This window comes from Thermobia domestica, chromosome 6 (genome assembly GCF_964235325.1).
Source record: "Thermobia domestica chromosome 6, izTheDome1.hap1.1, whole genome shotgun sequence".
NCBI lineage: Eukaryota > Metazoa > Arthropoda > Insecta > Zygentoma > Lepismatidae > Thermobia > Thermobia domestica.
In genome coordinates this window covers 186,365,156-186,384,018 of record NC_137459.1, presented here as the reverse complement: position 1 = coordinate 186,384,018, position 18,863 = coordinate 186,365,156, and the positions used below count along the sequence as shown (strand labels likewise).

The 18,863-nt window shown below is 35.0% G+C and overlaps 1 protein-coding gene across 1 annotated transcript in view; it reads right to left on the bottom strand.

The window, feature by feature from the left end:
- Positions 1-18,863, bottom strand: part of LOC145688362 (delta(24)-sterol reductase-like) — a 143,417-nt gene that overhangs the window by 64,139 nt on the left and 60,415 nt on the right. The window contains exons 3-4 of the mRNA XM_081762510.1: positions 13,122-13,227; positions 12,347-12,465 (exon numbers count right to left, since the gene is read on the bottom strand). Of these exons, the coding sequence (XP_081618636.1) occupies positions 12,347-12,465; positions 13,122-13,227 (225 nt within the window). The remainder of the gene's footprint in view (positions 1-12,346; positions 12,466-13,121; positions 13,228-18,863) is intronic.

The window sequence follows — 18,863 nt, the reverse complement described above, 5'->3', positions numbered from 1 at the left end:
TTTTATATCGGACTTCCGAAGAAAAATAAAATAAAATAAAATAAATACATGGCCGTGTTTATTATATATAGAATTCCCAGTCACGACCCCCTTTTCTGTTTTATTAAAAGTAGAAGAAGAAGAAAAGAAGAAGAGAGAAAGATGGGATAGAAAAAAAAGAAAGATGAAAAGGTAAGTAAGGAAATGAGGAAAGAGGGAAACTGTGACTGGATATTTTGAGAAATATGGTAAAGGAAAGTGAATAATTATTAAATTGGGATCATTTCCAATAGCTATTGGGTGAATATTTGATATTAAGGTGATCAAAGGTAGACACATGTTAACCCATACCTCCAGACCTAGATCCATTTAACCCCAACTACCGAATTATCCCAATCTAGCTCTGAGATAGATGAGAAAGTTTAATTTAACAGTATATTCAATATTTCCGAAAGTTCTTGACTAGTATCCAGTACTTGAAGTATAAATGATGAAGTTAACGGCATGCTAGAATTGACCACAGAGAAAAACAAAATAAAAAAAAGGTAACACACATGTTTGTCGAAGATTTTGACTTTCAAAGCTCTCCCATGATGATCATTCGCTCAGGCTATTTCCGTCCTTTTTGCTTCCTTTATAGAGCCAACTTAAATTGAGTTAGTATTGACTTTCAACGACTTTAATTGTCAACTACCATTAATTACAGTAAGTCACACATATATGTTAAAAGAATTGGTGCACTTAATACTAAACCTACATTTCACTCACACACACATTCATACAGGACAATGTATACTTCAGGTTGCATTTAGTTTAATTAAACTAACCTAACTACATTTCTATAGATATTTATTACATTCCAAAAAAACTTAGTTTGACATAACAGGAAAAGTTTGATACATGAATTTAAAAAAATATATGTTTCATAGGCATGCAGAGAAATCTGTTACTTTCAACAATATCGAACAACACGTTTCTCTTTGTAGATACATTAAAAGTTGGATTACGTTTAAAAAAATCGACAAAACGAAAGAAGGAGAGAGAGAGACAGAAAAAAAACACAAAGGTTAACATTAAACATATTTAACATTCAGTACAAAACGAGTACATATCAATGCGAAAGAAGAAAGAAAATTGGTTAATCATAAAAAACTTTGGTAGTATTTTCATTGAGTCTCTGTCCCAAGAGGGGAAATTTCGACAATTTTATGAGTCCTTTTCTCACGTCGATAATAACTCCTTTATCAACTCTATGCACTATTATTGGTGTCCATGAGAGTAGTTAGTCGTTTTCTTAACTACAGACAAAATAGTTGCTTCACATTATATATATACTTTATTTCGTCACTTGACGCACTTGGTATGAAAAACCAAAATTTCATGATATTTAAAATATCGAATCCAGTACCAAACAATGGTAACATATTTCCATAATACTATACGATATCTCAATGGAGCTAGGTCTCTGGACCTACACTAGGTCCTGTATTCATATTACTAAATTATTAACCACATCTCAGTTCAAATTAAGATCACTGAATTTTATTTCGGGTTTATATCGTGGAGTAAAGAGATTCGAGTCACTGAACTGACAAATGACAAATAGTTATGTTTCCGGTCGTAGGGGAAGGATGTAGGGCACACTGTTTCATAATTCACTGATTTCGCTATGGTCTCGCAAAATAACTTTTGATACGGATTAGGGTTATTTACGACCTGTTACTTGTTCTATTTACATGCAATATTTAACATAGTATTAAAAAATTTAATAGTTACGGACATTAATAACAAATCAGTAAGGTGTTATTTATTACTAGTTACGCGGTAATACTCTACCATCACAAATAATTGGTCAATATCGGGTGTCAAAAATCTATGGCAACCTAAAACAACCAGGGTAAATACCGAGCCCTATACGTACATGCTCGCTCATATATGTTCATATTACTCAATATAATAAATTTTATTCTAATATCAATCTTAGTATTTCATCGACACTTAATTCTCTACATAACCTTTTCATATTTAATGAGTATTCACATTTTCTTGGCTCAAAATAAACAAAAACCCTGACTAATAAAATTCTTTTTCTTTTAATAAGGTTGCAACATTGAAATATATATATATATATATATATATCCGATAATCGATAATAATTCGATTTACTAAGATCCGCGTATAGAGAAATGGTTGATATTATTTAATAAGTTGACACAAGAAGTGGAAATACAACAAATAGAACAGGCACGTAAATTTTCAAACTATGTAAGCGTATATATATATATATGTATATACAGAGAAAGAAAAAATCAAGATTATTTAAAATTAGTGAGCCCAAACTACTAATACATACACACCATATAACCGATCGATAGAAAGAAACCAGAAATCAGTAACCAATGGGTATAGTTTGTACGATCGATGAACAACAATCAGTTTCTGGGAATCTGAAATCGTAGTGTACCTTCTCGTCAGTCCCTCCCATGGTGGGACGAGTATAGTGTAAAACGGTAGTAAGTTGTTCTGAAATACCTCCACGAATTGTATCCCTCGATGTCTGAGTTAGTACATACGATCGAAATAAGTGATATGAACATTGCATGCTTTCATGAGTTTCAGAACCGGGGGGAGGTTCAAATTTTAAAAAATCTTGAAATAAGAAGGAAGAAAGAGACAAGATGGAGAAAGTGGCGCCAACGAAAGAAGGAAGGTTGAGGTACTACTCACTACACAGACGAGTGATCGAATTTAAATATATAACAATTCACATCCAAAAATGTTCACATATGCCGAATGAGGGTGTTTTACTTAAATACGTAAACTCAAAAGTTATCTCCAAAATCACAACAAGTCCGTGCCCGCAAGGGACTTTTCAGAAAGGCAAAAGCTTTAAGGAAATTTCCCTCCTCGCTGTATCCGGTTGAGTCCTTGGAGACCCCGGAATCCCCGGAAGGTTAGAGTAGACTCTAATTTAGAATTTCAAAAAAATCATCCGACCTCTCAGAAACTAAGAAAGTCCAGAATAGTAATGAAACTAGAGTAAAAGCTAAGATATCCCTAACGAGTAATTTGCCAAAATAAAAAAAGGTAATTAAATAAACTGAATTTTGGATCGGTGATTTCTGTGACCAAACATCACCGATGGCTACCCTGCGCAGACATGCCAAAGTCTGGGACGTCGTTAATTTCCATCATCTAATTAAACTAAAAAAAGAAACGAAAATACTTAAGAGGACTAAGGGTCGACGGTCGGGTACGCAATGGACATAAATATTAATTTAGTAGCGGTTGATTTAATTGGATAGCCCCATGCGACCCATCAGCTATACGAACACTGCACGGTAAATAAGGTAAGCAACGAAAAAAAAAATCTCGGCGAGTCAATGAAAGTTAAAGGTACAAATGACCAAACCTGTACTTTTCGATGATCACAGGATATAGCAGTTATTTTTCTTAATTATCATTTCTGTCAACCTTTAAAAGTAATTCCCACATGATGCTACCCTATCTGATGAAAGGCTTAAGATCCGGGGCTGTTAATATGAGGTATTTAAGGCGAAGTAACATACAATTCCCAACTACACATTACTATCCAATAGCAAACTCGGTTGGATGAATGTATTGGTGCAAAAGTCAAAACGCGAGAGATTTTCAGCAAACATATTCATATTCTCAATATATAATAAACACTGGGCCTATTCATTTAAGTACAGTTGTCGTATCCTCTCATTCATTTTATATCATAATCGCATTATTATTATATCATTACATTTATTCATTATTTACTCATTTTCACGCGAAGTAACATTTTACAGACACCCTATTACATACATTTATACGCAGACCATACACATATTACATTATGCACTAATAAATCTACAATTATCACAATCCGTCACGCTTAAACTGCTACACGATAACATTCATCGAACCACGAACTCTTTGTTCCGAAGCACCCAATTACATTTACTTCGCAGTTTTGTAAAAAAAATCATACGTGCATTCACTGAAAGTTAAATTGTCAACGATTATTTTATTTCTGATTTGCTGATAAAACTAAAGCAACAATGAAATCTCTCTACAGCAACGGGAAAAGAGAATTCAATATTGCATTTTGAAACAAACAGTAACATCATGTAGGCTTCTATTAAGAATATAGGCATTTTTGATTTCAGTGAATATTTCGGTTTCTAATTGACATAGCAAGCTGTAATTTTCAGAACAGTAAGATCTCATGCTCTTTCATTGAAACGTATACTCATATGAATGGAAAACCATGTCCACGGGATGTAATTTAAGAATAAGGGGCCAAAATCAAACAATCTAGATCACTAACTCATGCGATGTCGTAATGTCAACAAACAATTGATAAGCGAAAACGGACACGATGGCGCTGTAGTAAGGAATAATTCGCTGTGTACTAAAATACACCCTTACACTTGCTAATCAAATCTATAATATTTATTCTGGTTTAGTTATTTTTAGTTAGAAAAAATGGTAATGAGTTTACATACGTACATACACTGTCCTCACACAGTAACGTCACTCATTCACACAACACTACTAACTACACATAACAATATATATACTAAACTACTAAACCAAACAAGCATCATTTAATTACATGCATGTTGAAGAAAGTAACCTAACATATTAGATTTAAAACGCATTACTCCCTTGTCGGTATATACATTTGGCTCTATTGAACTTTAGGGGGACAAAATGAAAAGAGTAAACCCTAGGTCCAATTGACCTGGCCAATTGTTTAAAATATGTTTACTGGAGTTTGAAGCCCTGGGGACTCCTTAACAAAGTTAATTGAGGGAACTTTCCCCTGAGAGGGGAAAAGCCCTAAAACAAACAATAACTAACCCATCCTCCGCTAGAAATGGTTCAATTCGGAAAATGAGTAGGAGCCCTTTCGGTTATATTAAGCTGTCATTTTGATGATTAGTGTTACAGCTATGAAACCTACTACGTACATGCAGTTACTGATTAATAAAAAAAATCACATTTACCACATACACGAACAAAATGCACTAAACAGGTCGTATTGTCCCTAACCCCTAACTGAATTTGGGTTTTTTAAAAGAAAAGGAACATAAAAATCACTATTTCACTTCTGTTTGTGCTAGTTCGGCAGCAACATGGCGTCCTGTAAACCGGTTCCTATTTCTCCTTAGATTTACAGTTCACTCAACGAGAATGTAGGTTTTGAGCTCCTAAGCAGCTCCTATGAAATTAGATTAAATTTTACCTTAATTTTCCTGGAAATCCTAGCCTTTCCCAGCAAAAATGGAACAGTTGATAGCACAGGCTGTGCTTACTAAGGCGTTTGTGATGATAATGATAACATTGCGCCGAAAACGACAGGGGTAGGAGGATTCCTCCAATCAGGGCGAAATTTTTCAGCCGCGGAAATTACAAAGCAAATAGAAATTGGTGAAATCCAGATATAACCGGATCTGAAAGTGACTATGGACTAATGAGAGGGGGTGAGGGAAGATTTAGTTACCTGGCCAAATTCTACATTGGTCTGAAATTAAGAAAATTTATATCCAATGACGGAATTATATTTCGGTATGACGTCAGCATGGTAAACCTTGTTACTGTTCAACTTGTATATGCGAAAATGGATTTACAATTAATCAAAATATAAATAAATATATTATTCCGTGAAAATATGATTCCTAATAAGACCTTTCGATTCATTACATTCATTTGAAGTAAAGAGGATAAATAAATTGTGAAATTAAACCGAAATCGAATTTTAAAAAAAAATTCACTAGGTACAAGGTGAGTAAAAAAAGTTGCCATTACTCTCAACTGTAATGGTACATTACAAATATCCAAAAATGCAGGTTCTTTTTTCACTTAGAGATACTCATCTCAGGTAAGTAAACAGAAACAAATGAAAAAGGGAAATGGAGGCCTTGAAAGTAAAACGTAAACAAATTGACCAGTGTTCAGAAGAATATTTTTAAATCACGCTCGACCCTACTCATAGGGCGAAAGACGCGGTTCTTGTAAGTTGGAGTTATCCGTTTCTCGGCACGTAGCACAAAAATAGCAAAATTGAAGTGTCTGATACTGGTGGTCTTCGTGGCCGAAAGTACTTTCAACAAGTCATAAGTCAACTCTACCAATCGGCCCAATTTCGAGTTCAGATCAATGGTCATCTTTCCGAATCATTTACTCTCCAACGTGGATTAAGACAAGGCGATAGTATCTCGACGAGCCTCTTTGTGATTTTTCTAGATACCTATCTCCGGGCCTTGGTTCAGATTACCTCTCCCGGTATACGAGAATATCATCAATTACAAGCCTTCGGATGACGTGAACTTAATTGGAACTAAGGGCGAAGATATGCTAACCGCCATCCGCATAACTAACGAATTCACCCAGTGCTCTGGCTTGGCATACAATAAACACAAGACCAAACTCGTGTCACTTCACGGATTCTCTCTACCCTCATTCCTGATTCACGTACTCACATTCCAATGGTTGATGCTTTAACAGTACTCGGCATAACTTTTCACAGCGATACAAGCAAACAAATGGATGCTGTCTGGCGTCCTATCGTTAATCAGATTAAGCAGATGCTATACTTACAACGCTTCCGCGGTCTGGATATAATACATAAAATTCAATATCTCAACCAGTGTGTTGCTGGTAAACTTTGGTACTACGCGCACACCTTTCCTCTCCCTTCTGTTTACGCTCGCCAAATTGAATCTGTATTTATGCGATTTCTTTGGCGGGGCTACTTCTTCCACCTCCGCCACGACACTATTTATCTTCATCGGAGCGAAGTGGGCCTTGGACTCGTAAACATTCACCTTAAAAGTCAAGTATTATAATGCTAGATGCGTATCAAGACGTTGAGCCTCGCATGGACTATACGCGGGTGTGGATCGAATGTTTCTGGCGGCCCGAATACTCTCAACCAAGGAATCCCCCTTTCTGCAGATTTGGTAACTTATGTCCTACATATGTCACCAATCTTGTTCAAGCATGGACATATTCTGGTGAGCTTGCTACCCCTAGTACATATACTCCCCAAACCTTATACTGGCAATTGTAGATGTGCGAGTCCGGGTATAGGATATGTTCCCCAATAAACAATGGCGCCAAATCTGGCAAAATCTACAAACGAATGTCCTCCCTTTGCACACACATGCAGTATGGACGACACTAGTTCATCTACTGCCCGCCACACAAGAACGACTTGTGCGCATTGGACGTGCCACAACCCTCACCTGCAAATATTGTGGCCAATCCGACACACTACAACATCACTACACGTCATGTTCAGATGCCGATATTATTCGGAACCTCCTCCGTCGTATGTTGAGCTTGATCTGCTGTATATATGTTTCTTTATTTACTGTAGATCTCCTATTCTTTCCTGCATTTCAGTATTACCCAAAAACCAAACACAATACGGTCCTCTGATTAGTTGGTACCACATTGTTATATGTTCATCGTTTCATGCCGTGGAATGATGAATGCTTATATTTTGACTTTTTACAACGGGAACGCCGCAAATATTTTTCAGTCGACCTAGAAAGAAAGTCTTTTAGTGGCTTTTTACAAGCGGCTCCATTCCACCTATCGGGAAGGACCGGGAGGCCATAAGTTGTGCTTGTTAACATTTTCCTTGTTGTGATGCATAACTATCATCATCGTACACACGAGTAGGTTCGCTCAGAACCACACCTAGAAATTTCTTATCAGTGGTCGGTCCTAGATTACGCCTATATTGTATCCATGTAATTTTTCTATGTAATACTAGTGACAGTATAATAAATACTAAAGTGTTCTAGGGCAACGTTCTTCTAATGAAAAAAGTACTAACGCAATGAGCTAGTAATTATAATTGCTTTTGGTGTGGGTTCAAACCTGGGCCAAGGAAAGTATTTTATTTTTATATTTTATTTTTAAAATTTTCAAAACTCTTTCATTAAAATAAGATGAAAATAATACTCAAAAATGATTACGTTACGTGTGCAGTTTTTCTATACGAATCCACAATATAAGTAGTGGTACTAGTAGCAGGAAGAGGAGCAGGTTAGAAGCCCCGCAGGGCTCGTTTTGTCCCAGCTTGACTGCCATGATATAAATTTAACCTCAACTGCTTCTTCAATTTTCTTCTTCTGTTGACCCACGACCCACTGACCCACTCAGAAAACTCGATCTATTTCACCCATTGACCCACTCCAACTCTGGATTTGACACCACCTAGAAGGTGGAAGACCAAAAATTGCATGTTCACCATATTTTATTATTTTACTTCAGGCAAGGGAAGAACACACGAATAGTGTTTGTGATTCTTACTGTCTTCAATGTTTCTGTGTTTTTGTCCTTGTTCTTAGAGTTAGTGAACAAAATGTAAAAGTGAGTAAAACGCGTCAAAATAGGAAACAAGGTACTGAGGAAGGTTCGTTAAATAAGCTAACTTAAAAGAAAACTTATTCAGTGCCCTGAAACACCAGATTCAAATCAATATAAGTATCTGTCCAATGCAGTGCCGTGAAAAATCAGGGCCCGAGGCGAGAGCATACGGCAGCGCCTCCATACATATGAGTTGTCAATATAAAGTTGACTTCTCTGGTCTATTATTTCTGCATAATACTTTACTCCTTTTCATGACTGAAATCAGAAAGTTTCAGCATTATTACACTGGAATCGTAAAACTGTGTAATTACTGAATTCACTGCAGCTCCATTTTTTCTTCTCCCAGAACAGTGATGTCTTAGAGTAGTGGCATAAGCGTTAGTTTCATAATGCTGGGGACGCGAGTTCGATTCCGACTGTGGCAATTCAGGAAATTTTTATAATTTGGAATATTGATACCTCTGACGTGTCCTAACATGAAAAATATTCAATTTCTCTGGGTCTAAGAGTTGAGACGACTTCCTTCAGAGGTAAATGTCAACAACACAAAATTACGTCATCAGTATCAACCTCCATTAGTAACTGTCTGGGAAGTAACGTGTTTGCACAAGAATTGATGAAGACATAAGGGCTAAACACGTCCTTACTGCTGTAGTATGGGCAAAAAATGAGTTCCAAGGAATTGTTCCTAGTTTTGAACAAACTGCAAATAATGATCGAACTTACAACGCTAGTCACAGGAATGATCCTATTTAAGATGTCACCTCACCTTTCTACCAAGAAGAATGGCGAAATAAAATGCATTACTATTATCAGCTAACAAATTTTTATATTCCATTTCTTGTTGTCATAATATGTTAATTCTATCTGTAAATCCATAAACGTAATAATATTATTGCGTTCATGTGTAAACCTAAGAAACATCTGACATACTGTATGTCTTTCCTGTTCCTATGAATACCTTCGACTATGTTACTTTTTCTTTCCTTCTGTGGTAATAATAATAATAATAATAATAATAATAATAATAATAAAGGAATAACATAATTACAATACCAATTACATAAACATTATCTTTCCACTCAGAAAAATTAGTAATTGCCACGACGGGATTTGAACCCATGTAGCTGCAATGGGAGATTTATTTCTTCACAATTTTTTTAAACAACTCGCCCTAACTTGAATATTTTTTGCCACTGGCACGTCATGTCCTTTCGACGTATTCCAAACACTACAGGGACACGAACACAGAAATTCTGAGGACAATTAAAATTCCGACCTTGCGCTTCAGAGGAATTCGAACCCCTAGTGGATTGCGCCTCATGATCAGAAGCTGAACGCCCGAGATCACTCGGCTAATGATACCGACTCAATTTGCCACAAATTATTCATATGAATATAAGAAAATAAACTAATATTTATGGAACATAAACATAGAACTGTCTATCTCTACACGTGTTGATACAATTCAAAGAATGTGAAAATAATCTATGTAATCTTCTCTTCTTTGGATATTAGAAGTTATGGTAAAGACGAAATGTAATGTAAATTGGGACCATTCCTGCAACCGATGACCAACGCCGTAACTTAGATTCTCTTCTTGAAGGGCAAGCATTAATAAGCTTATTTGGGCTCCCTAGAAAAAGTTTTTTTTTTTTTAATTCTTGGGTCCCCTCTTTCCAACTTTCTCTTCATCTTTATGGGCCTCCCGCACGGCAAGGGCTGGGGTTTCGTTATTTACTACCTGGGCCCATTCCGTACATGACAAAATTATTAGTGGGACAATATTGATAAATCTCAAAGCCATACTAATCAATATTATTTCTAGAGCCCCTAATAGTAGACTCTTATTTTTTTTACTGAAATGGGGCCATGCCTAATTTTTGTTCTATTACCTTTTGTGTGCTGTTTTGATTATGTAATGTAGCGACCATATTTGATGTTCCATTTCGAATTTCATGTTAGTATCGTACATGGACGAAGAAAATTTTGTCTGAAAATAGGCACCCTAGAACGGCGGGAAGCTTCTCTTGGGGGCAGTGACCCTCCAGCCCCCTACAACTTACGGCTCTGCAGATGAAGTAGCCTTAACTTGAAGAACGTTTCGTGATATTAAGACACTCACACAAGTTGCTTAGATTTTCTTATTTATATTTTTACTTATATTTTGTTTATATTTGTTTGTTAAATTTGAGTATCTTGTTTATATTTTTCCATGAAACGATTTTAACTAGGCATTAGTTTGGGTAGAAGTTTAAGTGGTGCGGTAGGTAAGTGGTTACCGCATTGAGCTTCTATTCGGTAAACCCGGGTTCGAACCCCAACCAGGCTGTTTCTTTTTTCAAGTGTTTCAATTTCAATTCATACTCAGTATGACAAGCAAGATCTTCTCTTCCCTAGAAAGAAAAAGATGTTGGAATAAGGAGAATTGGAGAAGGTGTGTCATTGGAGACAGTGATTTACAAACTTATTTCCAGCAGTTGTTCTAGATTTGGCATTTTCGTCTTCTTTCAAGTATTTTCTGATTCATGTATGATCAGTGTTTTTATTTCTTTGAATTACAGTATATAATGAAATAATACGTTACATACACAGCAGTATTGAGATTAACATATGATGTTCATTGGACAACACGCTCTGAACCAGAGAGATTGATCTCAGAATGGAGAAATGTTTTCGTGCGTCATCTATTCAAATTTTACTTGCATGAAGACTTGACTCAGTGCTACCAACTGCTGTCAGTGCCGAGAAAAGTTACTTGTAAATTGGGTTGCATCTGTCTAGGCGTTCTCACAACTGCGAATGACTTGGACCCCAAGTAATGGAATTAGAGCACTTAGGGGGGAGGTACTTTGGTAAGTGGCTGTACATGAACACAATATACTGTGAAATTATGTGTACTTATCCTATGGATTTGTACAGTCACCAAAAAAAGTGGATACTGGCGTATAGAGAATCTGATTCAAGTTACTGGAAACGTGTTCAAATACTTAATGAAATAAAAATAAAACTAATAAAATCTGTACAGAGGATGTTCAGTTTTTTTTTTTTTTTTTTTTTTTTGTCTATTGTATGATTGGGTTGAACCGTGAATTAGATTTAATAAAATGTACTTGTAAATCATATTTATTAGAATTTGATAGTTGGAAAATATAACAAATAACATTAAAATTAACATTTAAAAAAAATCAATATGGACACTAAACACTTCTATCACGAATTACATCGCAAATTCTTTATAATAATACAAGTAAGCCAAGGTTTAAAAATATACCTCTTTTATAGAGATTAATTAATCAATGCCATGATTAATAAAAATTAGAAATGTAATAATTACCTGATTAAAAGAAATCCTGTCAATTGAATACTATTTAATCTTTAGCCAACTATACGTCAGATCAAAAATTAAAACTGAAATTAGATTATGATTTTAAAGTTAGGAAATTGCACGGCTTACTCATTGGAAAAACTTATCGAAGAGACATTTTTTCTGATAGAAAATCCATTTCAAATCTGAAAGTTCAACTTAAAATCCAAGTTTCTTTTATAATTGAAATTTGTACTGCAATGTACAGTGCAGCCAAACTTAATTTTCCTCGCTCAAGTTTGACTATTTTAGTGGATTTCCCAAATAACAGACCATGTTTCACATTGAATCAGTTCACTGGCAACTAGATGTCTTTCTAGCTAAGTGATTAACTTACTATGGACATGGTCTAGAATTTGACTGCCAGTGGGAGTGCTTACAAACCCGAGTTAGTGATTCGGATCGGATTTTAATCAATAGACTTCCTGTCGTATAATGTCAATGTTGAAAAGGAACATTCGACTGCAATCTGTCAATTCGAATTTATACTTAAAATCACTGTATACAATTCTTATATCTTAAATAATCAATTTGTCTTTTCTTTATAAACCATTAAATAAATATGATAATTAACTATTTTGTATTAATATGAAACACACTAACCTTAGAACACGTCACTACACTGCCATCCGCAAGCACGAGCTCATAGGAGACACATATGTGTTGAAATAATCCGTATTTATGAGATGCAGATTCTATTCCTGTACCCATAACTAAACCACCTTTAAACAATCAAAGTATAATGAAATCAGTTCGCCACTTATTTTCTATGTTGAACTTGTTTTGGGAATGCAATACTAATTCAAATAATGCAAATTCAATAATGCAAATCAATACTAATTCGTCTTTGTGTCTACTCATATCTGATTTAAAAAAAAAACAAAGCTGTGCTTGCTAGAAAAATAAAGTGAAAAAATGTTAGATTATTATACTATATAACGAGTCTAATAGATATAGTAGATAAATAAAATATAAACGTATTTGATTAATCCTTTTATTTGCAATTATATTCACTTAGACTTCATTAGTCCTAAATATAAAGAATCTCATAACGTATAATTGTATTAGAAATAACTAAGTTGTGATAAATAGAAAAACACAGCTTATTCTTTGCAATATATACCTTAAAAAACACATACACGTGAAACGTTCAGTACTCCAGAGACTTTACAAGTATTTTAGAACCACCCTGCTAATGATCGCTGAGCTGAAGGAATGGTATAAGATAAGGTTTCACTCTTCTGAAATAGACAATATCGTATATAGAAATGCCAGGAAGTATAAAATGTGAACTCTTAGAAATTGATTGTAATATTGTGAACGTAGGTAAATTATTGGATTTACACAACTGTGACTATTGCACATCTAATCTGCTTACCAACAGTAAGATCATCAATTTCTGGGAGAACGGGAATTGTCCAACCAAGAGATCCTAAAGTTGCAGTTAGTTGTCCCATTGTAACTAATGGCTCAACACGAACAGTCTAAAATGAACGTTAAAATTTATAACAACTTATATTTATAACAACAAATTTATAACAGTATAAAATGAACGTTAAATGTACAATACTAAAATATACTTTTAGTTAAATATTTATATGATTTGTCGTCTTAAAGATCGAATACGATTATAACTAAAAGCTTCTTCATTCGTTATGTTAAAATTCATATCATAACATTTCCTAAGTATCTTCAGAAGGCTTGCAATGCATTGCTAGCTGTCCTGATTCCATTGGTTAAGTTTTTGATCAAACTTAAATCAAAATAAATGAATAAATAATTACTTAATAACAACTAGTAAAGTATTTATATTTTATAATTTGTACATTCTAATATAATTCTATTATTGCAGTATAAATCTGTCATTTAAAAAATCGATAGAAACTCTTCTGGTTGCACGTACTGTAAATTTATAAAATTTGCTGGTTCAAGCTCAATTAGTAGAAAAGATTGAATCTTCAATTTAATAGAAGAAACGTTTAACTACTTTCCTTTAAAAAGGAAACGTTTAGTCCTATTGTATAAGACAGCCAAATTGACATTTCACTTTGCTAGATACAAACCACGAAGATAAATCCACTTAGAGCATTGTCAGGCTCATCATGCAGAAGTGCGCTTTGGCCGAAAATCTTTACCACAAATAATGACTGTGTATTTTTCTGATTACATGGTTCATCTGCTAGGTTTCAAGACTGGCAACAGTGCTACGTGACCGATGGCAGAATCTGCCGGAGTAAGTGCAAATTAGTTAGTAACATCTGATGAACGTGCTATGAAGAGTTCGTTGTTTTGCAGCAGCAAGCGTGTGAAACGTTGGTGTGTTGTTGTGAGTAGGAAAACAAAAGAGAGGGTACCAATAAAATTCAGTGTTAAACTTGTAAAAATGCGGTAGAAACGGTGAAGATGATTAACCTTTAGAAACCCAACCTGTTGAATGGCGCTTTATAGTAGGTTCATACGCGTGAAATAATGACTCGTCACCAGTTATGCTTTTTAAAAACAATCTGAATCAATGTGTGCCATTTCCAACAACTCACGACTCGCAGAAACATTCTTAGTGAGTGGTAACGATTTTCAAGCAACTTACGTCTCACCAACTCAATTAGTTTCTCAGTTCAAACATTTGTCGCCAGCCACTTTTAGGATTGTCCGTGGAGGCATCTTTGCAACCATCACGGAACCAAGTATGCCACTTGAAAACATTGAATCATCTACTCGAGAAAGACTTTCATCCCCTTATCTAGTATTAACTGCAGCTGAAGAAAACGCGCCTTCAGAAGTCAGACGTGAAGACGATGTTAATAGTGTTATTCGACTGAAGAAATGTGATTCACAAAGAATTCATACTATCACAGCAATAGTGCACAAAGACATTGTGGATCGGTTGTTGAAGAAACTTTGACATGTGAGCCGGAAGTTCTTGATTCTCACGAATAGCTCTTCCTCCATGAAAATTTGCCTTGTCACAAAACGATTCTTATTGATCAGTTTCTGGCAAAGAAACAAGCTGCCTACCTTGACCTTCCCTCTTAGACAGGCCGTATATTGACCGCGGTGTAGAACAGCAAATCCGAGACAGAAGAGATACAGAAAGAAAGTCCTGATTCATTCACTACATATTGAAAGTAGTCAGTACGCAATTGAAGAAGAGGATCGGTGTCTCGCTTGTAAAGGCATATGATGAAAAGAACCACGAAAAAAAAAACAATTTGCTACTTAGAAAAGACACTCACAGGGAGTTTGTGTTAATCATGTGTTGACACTGAGTTTTACAAATAATTTATAATTTAGTCAGTGGAAGACTTTCTAGGCAACAACAAGGATACTAATAGTTTTGTGTATAAACATTTTCTTCATTTTTACTCTTTTATAACGAGTAACAGAGATTCTGGTATGCTAGTGGTCACATTAAAATAAAGGAAGTATTCTGTAATAATCTTCATATTGACTGATACGATTTACATTACACGTAGTCTAAATTCAGATGTTACAAATATCGCCAGTCAATGCCCACATTAATTTACTTGGGAACACATTTAATTGGGAACACATTAATTTACTTGGAATACCAAGTTAATTATGTTAACAAAAAGTTTGTTTCACAGTTTATACAACAATTTATTTGAATAAACTGACTTTACGCTTTCATCTTCTTTATACCGTCATAGATGGTAAGATGGGAGGGAAGCAAGGAATGGGAAGAATAACACAACTGATTGAAGATTTGAAGAATAGAAGAAAATATTGGGAGTTAAAAGAGGAAGCAGAAGATCGAGAAACGTGTAAGGGACATTTTCAGGCCGAAATTTAATATATATATATATATAATAAAAAACTCATTAGTCCCAGGACCGGCTAAAAAGCAGAATACTTAATAATGATAATGCTTTCGTGGGGTTGAGCTTTTTAAAGATAGGTATCTTTTTCCTGAACATTAATGCAATGTTATTGCGTGAATGTAGTACGTACTTACATTACTCCCTATTAATGTTTTCTGTAGCAAAAGTATGATTGTAATAACTAATATTCGTGTGTTCATAAATTGACTCAATTATTGTTTTGTGACGTGAGATTGGGGAGTATTTAAACAGAAGAGATAGGGAGAAACAGACTTGTGAATAAAAGTCATTAGTTTCCTTTTTGCTTTATCTTTCTTTTTTTAAACTCCATGCATAACAGGAAGTGTATAGCTGACCATCATCATATAATTGAGTAGAACGATTTTTAACTGTGAAAATATTTTTACAACCTTTTTATTACCAAGCCCATTCTGCAAGTGAACTTCATCGTGACTATGCTGATAGCGTACGTGCTTTTGGTCTGGGAGACCCGGATTATATTTTCGGCAGATGCTCATTTGGTTCGAATCTCGTGTCAAGCTATACGTCAACGTCTCATGTGGCATCGCTTTTGAAAGGGACGCTAAACTCAAATCCAAATCCCATTCTACAAGATAAGGCCATTGGTACTGGCAAATTTTTAACGTACAAGTATATTCAGTGGGCAAACGAGTTATTTGGCTTCCATGACAAAGAATTATTAATATTTATATTGTAATCATAATGTAAATAATGTATAAGCATTCTCCATTACATTTTCGTTTCCCACATTGCACTGACATTTAATTACTAATATTTTTTGTTAACTTTAAAACGGGTTAGATTTCTTAATTGATTTGAAATTCACCATCTCATTTTGCCCCTAGAGCATTCGCATATGAGACGTTGAGCCTAGAGTATACACATTTCCACAGCGAAGAAACCTGTATCTATCGCACTGAAGACAAGTACGCTAACCATATGGCCATGAAGATACGTTTAAAAGCATGTTAGGCTTTAAGCATATATATATTGGTTTGTTTACGATGCGATGAATAATGGAAAACAAACACATTTTTGTTTACTTGTTTGTTTCTCTGTTTCAATATACACAAACAGAGGGAGAGAGAAAGAGAGAGATTGATGAATGACTATTATTTATTATTAACTAGCTGAAATATCCGTTCTTCGCACGGTAAGAATAGATGTTTGGGAAATATTTGAATCTTCTTTCCCCTTAGGAAACGCATTTTAATGGAACTAATGACAACCCAAACGATATTCTATTTTAGCATAAATTTTGAAACATCACCATATAATTCGAACTTTAACAGAAGTGACATGATAAGACCCACCTTGAAGTAGATACTATGTTCCAAAAGTTATTACAAACGGGTTAGCCATTTTCCCGACTATGAAAGCTATGGATTTGACACTATTCCCGCTCCTTTTGGATATTCTGTTTTTCATCGCTTGTCACCTATCATGCGAAGGAGTTTGAGCGTGAACTTAAACAACATATGAAGTGTCAGGTTTCATCTTCGCGATTCAAAAACTAAGGATTTACACTAATATAGGTCGTATTGGATTATTTTTATATGCCACTCACTTCCGACCCTACCCTGGAGGTTTTGAGTGTGTCTGTCTATATTGGGGATTGAACTCAAACTTATCAGCGTGGAGAGAGTCAGTATTCATATCACTGATCCCGAAAACTATGGATTCGACATTAACATCAATGTCGTTCTCGATTATTTTTATATGCCATATCTTTCTACCCCCACTCATAGCAAACGTATGCATGTCATACTTCAGAGTACTTCTCCCAGATTGTGAATCATACGTGTACCAAGTTTGGTTGAAATAACATGCATTTCAGAGTTACCGTGAACTATTCATCTGAGAGACCCCGAAAACTAAGGATTAGACACTAACATCGGTAGGTTTCGATCAGAGATGGAGTGGGTCAGTGGGTCGGTGGGTCAAGTGGGTCACGTTTTCTGGGTGGGTCAGTGGGTCGTGGGTCAACAGCATGTGACCCACCACCCACCGTGACCCACTGCGACCCACCGACTCAGTATGATCTACCGACCCTCTCTGCTCGCTGCATTGTAGACAGTATCTTCTGATGACTGGTAAATTTGTCTCCGTTTTACTTTCAAGACCTTCATTTCCCTTTCTTTTTCACTTGTTTCTGTCTACTTACCTGAGGTGAGTATAACTAACCAAGTGAAAAAAGAACTTCAGGCACTTTTGGATATTGATATTTTTAATAGTAATACTGTAATAGCAATAGGACTTATACTAGTATTTGGCTTTCGAGACCTGTGAGTTTTTAGAGGAGCTAACTACTGGAAAAATACATTTTTGAATCACTGTAATATATAAATTATTATATAAAAAAAAATGAATGTAACTATGTGTGCCTGATCATCACGGTCAAATTGCAAAGTCAAATGAAATTACTTTTGGTATATAGTTAGGTCTTAATCCAAATTGGGATGTTATATTGCTTTTATTATAATGCATAATATTCTAAGGAGGTAGTGAGGATCCGAATTTTTGCGAAAAAAAAAATGAGTATCTCACAAGCCGTTAAACTTACGGAGATGAAATTTAGCGTATTAACTCTTTATTGAAAATAAACAGTGTGTGTCCTAGCATTTTTTTTAAGTTCTCCTTTATGGGGGGGGGACTTTCTATGTATGGAAAATTGGTAGTGAGTTGGTTTGTAAAAATGATCGAAAACGATCGATGTTATTTAAGAAAAAAAATAAAAACAAAAAATACAGTGCTTTGCTTCATATATTCATTTTTTTTGTGCTATAATAATTGCTGAAGCTTATGTTTATTATATGGAGCGCTTACAGCACAGGGCAATCAACCTGTAAAGTTGTGAGAAAAATAGGCATAACATTTGTACTGTAAGCTTAATTACACGGAAATTTGAAGTTTGGATTGTACTCATAATTGTATGGAAAATTTTACACTTTTTCTCCCTTTACGTTGGTCTACTTACTTTGATTTGGAACTTTGAAATTTCATCCTTTTTTCCACTGAAAAGTATTGATACTTCAACAAGGAAATAATTATACTATGATAATTTAATTGAAATTCATCGTAATTTGGCACATGGCAAACAGCAGTGTGGTAATTGAAGTTGAAGAAGGAGGGAAATTCCCATTAAACTCTGAACACTTTCCAGGAACCTCGTTCCCTTTCGCTTTCTAGACGAGGGAGGGAACTTGGTAATGGTATCAAATCTTCATGTGTAATTACAAAAATTAAATTTATAAACAAAT